Raw genomic sequence first — 9,760 nt, 5'->3', positions numbered from 1 at the left:
TTCTCTTTTTTCTTTTCATAATAGATTCAATAATCTACCTTTTGTCATTTTTATATCTTCCCCTTTCTCTTTTTAGAGTAGATTCAATGATCTACCCATTTATCCTATTATTTCTTTATCTTTTTTCTCAGAGTAGATTCAATAATCTACCTCATATCTATATTCTCTTTTTTCTTTTTTAAATAAAAACTCTGAATCTAATCTCCTTGTTCACCTTTTATCCTGACCATTAACAATTAACAACGTGTAACCAACCATCATAAATAATGACAATATCCATAACTTATTAAACAACCAAAACCTCCCATCCCAGATCTTGGGAATGTGGGCGTCTTTTTCTTAAAATTATTCCCTGCTTTCTGGAGACGAAGATATCTTTAGAGAATCCTGAAAATAAATTTTTTGGGTTAATTGTCAAGTCCTGGGAGAAGTAGCTGTATCATTTGCTGTCCAGTCTCTGCATAATGGGAAAGTGCAGGGCTTGTCTCAAGTCCTTGCTTGAGTTGTCTGTGAATCTGGATCATCTCAGCTAGCCATGTCGAAATTGTCTTGATCAGTTTGTCCAAAGCCAATCTTTCTGTGGTATTAATCAGCTTAATGACTTTACCAAGTCCATGTGGAATCATCTTTGTGGGGTCCCGTCATCCTTTTGAAGATTTCAAAGTTGCTGTTAGGAGTGGTCAGGGTTCCCTGCAGATTTTTTTTTTTTTTTTTTTTTTTTTTTTTTTGGTGGTGCTTTCTCTGTGGTTTGAAGTAATCACAGTCTGATAAATGTCTGTCTCTCGAACCATGAACATTCCTCCCTAGAAGAGAAAATCTTCACAGCAATTTCTCCCACCATTTGTCTTGCCAAACTTTTCCAAATTGACCTTTGCCAATGCTTTCATGTCCTGGCAATTGTTCTCTGAGCAAGCAGCAGTAAACCCTTCATCCCAGGTAACAGCATCACCGCAGTCACTAACACGATGAAAAGGAGCCAGCAACTCAGAGGAGCAGCTGCTGCCTCCATGGTCCCACTGCCACCATTTGTGGCTCGGCCCCAGCCACAGCTTTTCCTTAGCAAGGCTCCCAGGCTGGCCTCAAATTTGGGATCTTCCTGCCTCTTCTTCCTTCAGCAAATCATACCAGCGTGCTCCACCACAACCAGCTGAAGGTAACTCGGATCTGACCTGGGGCATGCAAGGTCACAGGCAAGCAGCTTTTTTATGAATTCATGCCACAAACGTTGGGCACCAGATGTAGCACAAATTGTTAGAAGGTCTTATTAATAAAACAAACCCAGCTATTGGTGTAAATTCTGAAAGATCAGAGAAACAGAACAAGGCACAGCTACCTCACCTTGCCAATTCCTCAGCTGATCCTATTTCCTCAGATTGGATGCCTCTCAGCTGAACTGTGCTGCTCAAAAGCCTAAAGCTTAACCAGGCCTATTTCCTCATCCTCACACCTTAAATACCCTTCTGCTTCCTGCCATCACTTCCTGGAATTAAAGGCTCTTGTTACCACACCTGGCTGTTTCCAGTGTGGCTTTGAACTCACAGAGATCCATATGGATTTCTGCCTCTGGAATGCTAGGATTAAAGATGTGTGTGCCACCATTTTCTGGTCTCTATAACTAGTGGCTATTCTGTTCTCTGACCCCAGATAAGTTTATTAGGGTGCACAATATTTTGGGGAACACAATATCACCACAAGCGGTGTATTGTTTTCTGTGTATATACATCAACCTTCTGGGTAACTCTGCCATTCAAGTTCATGAGTCAGTAAACTAAAGGAAGAGCTGTGTGGTTTTTTCAGCTAGTTATAAAGAGAAGATATCAAGTAAAATTAAAATTGACCATGTTTTATGTGCCTCATTTTTCAATTCTTAATTTTAAAATAAAAAAGTCTCTAGTAGTAGTAAGTAGTTGTAGTGGTAAATGGTTTAAATGCAAATTTTGGTCTTGCCTTCTTGAATCCTGCATTTTATAAACTATATATTTTTAAGGATTTATTATTTTTATTTTTAAATATGTGTATGTGTTTGGGTATTTGCATATGAGTTTTGGTGTCTGTGGAGACCAGTGACATCCAAGCTGACCTCCACAGTTACAGGTAGCTGTGAGTCACTTGACATGGAACCTAGGAACTGAACTTAGGTCTTCTGCAAGAACAAAACATGTTCTTAATCATTGAGCCATTTTCCGGGCCCCGTGAATTATAAATTTTTAATAGGTCTGAAATTTTACTTGTAGTCATAAAACTCAGCTATGTAAGAGTTAATGAAGTTTTTGAAAAGTATATATTATTGGGTAGGGAAATGACTCAGTGGGTAGGAGTGGTTGCTCAACAAGCATATGGACCTGCATTTGAATTCTCAACATCCATGTAAAAAGTCAGGCATGCACAGCATTGTGTGCCTGTAACCCCTGTATTTGGAAGAAGAAATAAGCAGATCCTGGGAGCTCACTAGCCAGCCAGCCAAGTTACAAGGTGAGCTTCCAGGTCAGTGAGAGCATGTATCAAGGCAGTAAAGCAGAGGTGGACAGAGAAAGGTATCCAATACCCTGTTCCAACAGCCATAAGAGCACATGCCTGTATACTCAAGTGCATACACCACACACACACACACACACACACACACACACACACACACACACACCACAGCAAACACAAAAATTTTGAAAAACAAGGTGTCTATTGTAGAAATTGTAACATACAAATGAATTCCCAGTAAATCCACCAGCATTGGCTTTTGTTCTTTTCATCTTAACTTAATGATATTAATTTCTTGCCTCTCTCCTTTTCTTCCTTTCTTCTTTCCTTCCTTTTACCTTCATTCTTTCCTCCTTTCTGTTTTTCCTTCTTTGACTCTCATTTCCAAACCATCTGAAAATACAAATACACACATGCACACTGACACACACTAAATTATTGCAAAAAGAAACAAAACAAAATAACAACAAAAACTATAAATCTGTTCCAAGGGCTGATATAAATGTGAATCAATGAGAAAATTATATCATTAATTGAAATAATATGATATAAATATATATGTATGTGTGGAAATGTTTTTGTGTGCATATATAATTACATCTCAGTGTTGGTGGGACCCCACTTGGGAAACCACAATCCACAGATATTCATCTCATACAAAATGACATAGTATTTGCACATAAGTTCACATCTCTAGGTCACTTAATACCCAATAAATGCTATATAAACAGCTATCATTAACCTCAGGGAATGTTGATTTAAAAAATCTGTGCATATTCAGTACGGTTGAATTCTTTTCTGAATATTGACTTTTTGTCAATTTGCTGATTAATTCATGAATTCGCACAAAAACTCACTTTAGAAGGATGTTACTAATCTGTTGTTTTCTCAAATACAATCCATGTATCACTGCCATTTGAGGAGTGTGTGTGTGTGGGAGAGAGAGAGAGAGACAGACAGACAGAGAGAGAGAGAGAGAGAGAGAGAGAGAGAGAGAGAGAGAGAGATCAAATCAAAATGTCCTTAAGCGTATAGACAACATAAGAGCTGTGAGGATTTTTGGTCAACAAAAAGCCAATATCCACAATATCAATATTCACACCCCAGCACACAGAGACTACCTACCACAGGATAGACCATTAAGAAACAATGTTGGTATCTCAGAGTCGTTTTGATTTTCATTTCCCTGATGACTAATTATTGCTGCTCTCAGTGTCTGTGCTACTGGTGTTATAGTTAGGAAGTGGTCTCCTATGCCAATGCATTCTAGGCTACTTCCTACTTTCTCCTCTATCAAGATCATGACAGGGAAATAAAAAGAGAGAGAGAGAGAAAGAGAGAGAGAGAGAGAGAGAGAGAGAGAGAGAGAGAGAGAGAGAAGAAAAACTGAACCAAGTTCATAGGAACTCACGAACTTTAGATCAACAGCTGTGGAACCTGCATGGGACCAGAACAAGGCCCCCTGCATATGGGAGACAGTTGTGTAGCTGGGTCTGTTTGAGGGGCCCCTGGCAGTGGAATCAGAATCTATCCCTGGTGCATGAACTGGCTTTCTGGATCCCATTACCTATGGTTGAACACCTTGCTCACCCTTGAGGCAAGAGGGTAGGGGGCTTGGTCCTGCTTCGATTGAATGTACCAGGCTTTGCTGTCCTTCCCATTGGAGAACTTACCCTTTGGAGGAGGGATGGTTATGCAGGGTTGTGGGGAGAGGGAGAAGGGATGAGAGGGGATTCTGTGGTTAGCATGTAAATTGAATAGAAAAAAATTTTAAATAAAAAAAGAAACTTTGGTGGATAAATTAGCTTGTTTCAGTGTTTCAGTGATTTCACTGAGCTGAACACGTTTTTTTAGAAACCAGAGAGTAAAGTGACCATTTCATGATCATCATGACAAAGGGCTGTAAAGTTCCTTTAAAGAATTGTTTGGTATAAATAATACAAAAGACTCATTTCCTGCTAAAGTAAAAAGAATTGTTTGGTGTAAATAATACTAAAGACACATTTCTTTAGTGGTGGAAAAATCTGATTCCAGCAATTCAACAGGAATCAAAGGAACCATCCATCTGATAGATTAACAGCCGAGAGTAAAAACAAACATAAAATAAAATAATGGACTTGACCAGTAACCGTGCGCTTTATTGGAGAAGTGAGAGTACAGATACCCTTGGCCACAGGAAAGAAAACACTGGCTGAGATCAAAGCCCAGGTGATGGTTTCGCTTTTCACTTCTTAACATGTGATGTCAGGAGTGAAACACTCCCTCTTTCAGGCAGAGCCCAAGTCGTGGGTGAGAGAAGAGGTGTCTGCCACCATGGTTGAAGAAAGCCAATAGAATCCAGAGAGTAAGTGGAGCCACAGGAAATTGCTGTCTTGGGGTCCTGATGCTACTTGCTCTTGAGTGGGCACTTCCGCTGGCATGGTGGAAGAGCACATTGTACAAGTAGGCAGGGAGCAGGTTGACATGGATCAGGGCACCTCAGGGAAAGACACAGCTCAGGTGAAAGGTGGAGCCCCTGATGCCGCTGTGGTGAGCAGGAACCAAGACTTTGTAGTTCAGGATAAGACTCTGGGCACCCTGGTAGAGGACAGGGCTCTGGACACCTCACCGGTGGGCAAAGGTCAAGACACTCTAGTGGAAGGCATTGTTCAGGATATGGCAGTGGTGAGCAGGGCTCTGGGCAATCTAGTGGAGGACAGGGCTCTGGACATCTTGGTAAAAGGCAGGGCTCTGGATACTGTGGTAGAAGGCAAGGTTTGGGGGACCTTGGTGGCAGGCAGGTCTCAAGACACTGTGGTGAAGGACAGTGCTCAGAACACTGCAGTGGTGGGCATGACTCTGGAGATTGCAGTGGTAGGCAGGGCTCTGGACAATGCAGAGTTGGACAAGGATCAGGACACTGAAGTGCAAGACAGGGTTCTGGGCATCTTGGCAGAGCACAGAGCTCTGAATACTGAGATTGTGGACAAGGCTCAGAACACAGGAGTGGAAGACAGGATTCTGGGCACTTCAATGGAGGACAGGGCTCTGGGGACCTCAGTGGTTGGCAGGACTCAAGGCACTGGGGTGGCGCGCAGGGCACTGGACTCCTCTGTGGAGGGCAGGGCTCTGGTGACTCAAAACACTGCAGTTGAGGGCAATGCTCAGGACACAGGGGTTGGGGGCAGGGCGTTGGGGACATGGTTGGTTGGTAAGGCTCAAGACACTGCGGTTGAGGGCAGTGGTCAGGACAAAAGGGTGGTGAATGGGGCTCTGGGGACCTTGGTGGTTGGCAGGAATCATGACACCGTGATTGAGGGCCATGATTGATACACAGAGGTGGAGGGCAGGGCTCTGGGGATGTTGGAGGTTGGCAAGTCTCAAGACACTGTGGTTGAGGGCAGTACTCAGGACGAACAGATGGAGGGCAAGGTTCTGAGCACTTCAGTGGGGATCTCAGCGATTGGCAGGACTGAGGGCACTGTGGTCGACGGCAGTGCTCAGTACCCAGGGGTAGAGGGCAGGACACTGGGGGCCTCTGTGGTTGGCTGGACTCCAGACATTGTTGTTGAATGCAGTGCTCAGAACACTGGGTTTCTGAAGAGGAGAGCTCTGCACATCTCAATGAAGAGCAGGGCTCTGTACATCTCAATGAAGAGCAGGGCTCTGTACATCTCAATGAAGAACAGGGCTCTGTACATCTCAATGAAGAACAGGGCTCTGTACATCTCAATGAAGAGCAGGGCTCTGTACATCTCAATGAAGAACAGGGCTCTGGGCACCTTGGTGGTGGGCAGGGATCTGAGTACCTCAGTGGAGGGCAGGGTTCTGGGCACCTCAGTGGAGGGCAGGGCTCTGGGCACCTATTTATAAGCACAGGAGGTAGCTGGCAGGGCTGCTTGCATCGCTGTCCTTGGTAAGACATCTCTCAGAGGTCTCAGAGAATCTGAAAAACAAACCAACTATACTGTTCACAAGAGGTGGTCCTGCAAGCAGAACAGTTAGCTAGGACATCAATCCTGCAGTTTCCAGGCTGTTTCTTAACAGTCTATTCATCAGGCTTTTGTTAGTTAACACCTATCCTTCTGGTTTCTTTCTCTTTTTTGTGGTTTTTCGAGACAGGGTTTCTCTAGGGATTTTTGTTTGTTTGTTTTTCTGTGTAGCTTTGGAGCCTGTCCAAGAACTCACTCTGTAGAACGGGCTGACCTGGAACTCACAGGGATCTGCCTGCCTCTGCCTCCCAAGTGCTGGGATTAAAGGCGTGTGCCACCACCGCCCACTCCCTCTAGTTTTTCTTGTCTCATGATTTCCTGTGAGACAACAAAGGTGCTTTGTATTACAATTCTAGACAATCCTGAAACAAATATGAAGTTGTAGCACAAAGCCATGAATACCTTTTAATTGAACTGACTATGCCGCTGTCCAGGTATCACCTGAGTCTTTGTGTTAGGTGCCAAGGCCAGTGTCAGGAGACACTTAAAAAAATATGTAAAACTCAGACATAGCTGGGAAGGTTTCTGTAACCAGAAATGGTGCTTCCATTCCTCCCTGGCTTCACAAGGGTCTGGTCAGGCTATTAACAAACTCAGATATATTGAGTTGTCCTTCAAAGATCCAAACCCAGAGATCCAACACTGAGGGGGTTGTGTCTGGAATGGGTATGGAACTATTCAAAACGCTGTCACTTTGACGTGTCTCTAAAACCTTCCCCTCATCACCTTCAAGGTCATCTGCAAAATGCAGGTAAATTTATAGAAGAACCTCGTTATCTTCTTTCCTCTACCCACACATTAACAGGATGAATAGTCATCAATGCCCCCAATTTAAAACCCACCATTACCCAAAGACAAAGAAAAGCCTCTGCAGTTTGTACTCACCAGAGTCTCCAACGCAAATCTGCACCTGAGTGGTAAGAGGATAATGTCAGGGTAGTGGAGAGCTCTTTTATAAGGCCCAGGTGACCCAATCAGCAGGAACAGCCCAGGACTTAGAAGATGTGTTTATTTCCCAACCCAAAATACCATCTTCTTGCAATCTCAAAAATGACTTGCCACATTCATACTGATAACAAGAAACTTCCTTGTCTTACCTTCCTCAGGGGACATGTACAGTGATTTCCTTGAGACATTGCACCGGGTTCCCTAAGCCAATGCCAGGTGACATCAGAGAGCATGTGAAGTTCTGTGACAACTGGAACAGTTTCTACAGTTAGAAATGTTTTTTTCCTTTCTCCCCTGTACATGGCTTCTCAAGGGTCCTATAAGAAAGACCATTCAAAGACTATTCAAATTCTTGTGCCCAATATCTGCTTTTGATCTCTCTAAGGACAGAAACCTACAGACTTAGCTGTATTTTAACTTCAGTTACACTTTTTTGTTACTACCAATATTCCCCTTGTCTTGGCCTATTGATCGCTATATTTTTCTGGAAAGTTCATTGACTTGTGCCACAAAGTCTCAGTTTCCCTCAGGCTCATTGATCCTCAGTTAGTGAGCATCTGTTAAGTTCCATTAATGGACTTCAATGGGGCAACCTCAGCCCTCAGTATTGAAGGCCTCAGTCAACTCAGAGCTCCCAAGCTCCATGTTTTCAGATTTAAACAATGACTTCATTTAGGTTTTTTGTTTGTTTGTTTGTTTGTTTGTTTGTTTGTTTTGGGGGGGTTGTTTGTTTGGTTGGTTTTGGTTTTCAAGACAGGGTTTCTCTGTATAGCTTTGCGCCTTTCCTGAAACTCACTTGGTAGCCCAGGCTGGCCTCAAACTCACAGAGGTCCGCCTGCCTCTGCCTCCAAGTGCTGGGATTAAAGGCGTGGGCCACCACTGCCCAGCTAACAACTTTTTTATTTTTGTTCCTCTCCCCCCCCCACCCCAGGAGCTGAGGACCGAACCCAGGGCCTTATGCTTGCTACGCAAGCGCTCCTCCACTGAGCTAAATCTCCAACTCCAATGACCTCATTTTTATTGTCTTTGTGACCATGAATGACTTTGATCTACAAGAAACCCAAATTCATTTTCTTGCATATTCTTCAAAAGAACCTCTAGGTCTCAGCCGCATCATTTGAAAGCTGTAACTACAGCATGCTCCCTTCTTCTACATGAGCTGAATAAACTGACTCCTTAACAGCTTCCCTCCTTTGGAAATGTCATTTGGTAAAAGTTTAGCCTGCCTTTCACACTCAAACAATGAAGTTCTTCAAGCAATTTATCACATGTTAGTTGATGAGCATTTTACATAAATTCTAATATGATTATCACAGAACCTGTTATAACTTCTGAGTGTAACTTATTAAACTATGTAATATTAAGCTCCTTTAAGAGCAGTTCACACTGTTGTACAGCAGGGACTACTTATTACTCTCTCAAAGCTCTGCTGAAAAAAAATCAAAGAAACACATAACAGAACGCACAGTATGTCTTCCAGAAAAGTGAACTAAGAAGAAGAAGAAGAAGAAGAAGAAGAAGAAGAAGAAGAAGAAGAAGAAGAAGAAGAAGAAGAAGAAGAAGAAGAAGAAGAAGAAGGAGAAGGAGAGCTAATAACTAATCAAAACTAATTCATGATCTCAGAAATGTGAAACAGTCCCTGAAGAATGGCATTGTTTAGAATAAGTCCTTGCTCTGTCGTCTTCTTTCTCCTGAGTGAGGCCCCTCTGTGTGAAAGAATGAGTCTGATAAAACCTGCAGGGCCTGAATCTTTTTCCTGAGACAGCACAGAAAGACATCCCGCCTTGAACACTTTACTCAAGAATGCTGTGCAGAATCTGTAATCAGGCTCATGTGCTACAGAAATGTAACCCATGGCCTAACCTGGGGAGCTGAAGAATCAGGAACTTCCTTGGGTTGAGCCTGCCACTGACATTTTAGAGGGAGGACACAAGCTAGGGTGCTCCTCCCTTGCACTGAATCTCAGCAGGTTGGTTTAAGTCATGTCCAGAAACTGACAATCCAGAGGGGTGCCACAGGGGACAGGGATGGTCTTGGAGTGGTTGAGATAATAAGCAGCATTGTTCTATGTTGCTATCCTGCAGTTGGAACCTGCTGCAACAAGGAAACAGAGAAGATGCACAGGGCTTAGAAGAATTCTCACAACAAAGTTTTAGACCTGCTGTTTTTGCTTCAGGAATCTCTAGGAGATTCTAAATTTAGTTTTACCAAAAGCATGGTTTGGATTATTATTTATAATTCATTAACTAAAGGAAGATCCTATATTCTTAGGAAAAATGGTGTATAAAATTTTCAACTTTTCAAAGAGGGTCTACTATTTCATAATCTACATAGAAAATAACTGAAGAAGATTAACTCATAATATT

The 9,760-nt window shown here is 42.8% G+C and overlaps 1 protein-coding gene across 2 annotated transcripts; it reads right to left on the bottom strand.

The window, feature by feature from the left end:
• Nucleotides 1-4,592: 4,592 nt before the first annotated feature.
• On the bottom strand, nt 4,593-8,087 carry LOC118585838 (keratin-associated protein 16-1-like). Of its 2 annotated transcripts, XM_036190796.1 has the most exons (3): nt 7,544-8,087; nt 7,332-7,356; nt 4,593-6,400 (listed from the first exon to the last, which is right to left on the bottom strand). In XM_036190796.1, exon 3 carries the CDS (start codon nt 6,377-6,379, stop codon nt 4,862-4,864), a length of 1,518 nt encoding a protein of 505 aa, XP_036046689.1. In that variant the 5' UTR covers nt 6,380-6,400; nt 7,332-7,356; nt 7,544-8,087; the 3' UTR covers nt 4,593-4,861. The 2 variants fall into 2 exon arrangements, with proteins under 2 accessions (XP_036046689.1, XP_036046690.1); XM_036190797.1 differs by having other exon boundaries at nt 7,332-8,087.
• Between the last annotated feature and the right edge of the window lie 1,673 nt (nt 8,088-9,760).

This window comes from Onychomys torridus, chromosome 6, assembly GCF_903995425.1.
Source record: "Onychomys torridus chromosome 6, mOncTor1.1, whole genome shotgun sequence".
NCBI lineage: Eukaryota > Metazoa > Chordata > Mammalia > Rodentia > Cricetidae > Onychomys > Onychomys torridus.
Note: the sequence above shows the minus strand (reverse complement) of the source record. Positions and strands in the feature narration are given on the sequence as shown.

Coding starts and splice junctions, on each gene's coding strand:
- LOC118585838 (XM_036190797.1), bottom strand. CDS start 6,379: ATGTCTTACCAAGGACAGCGATGCAAGCAGCCCTGCCAGCTACCTCCT.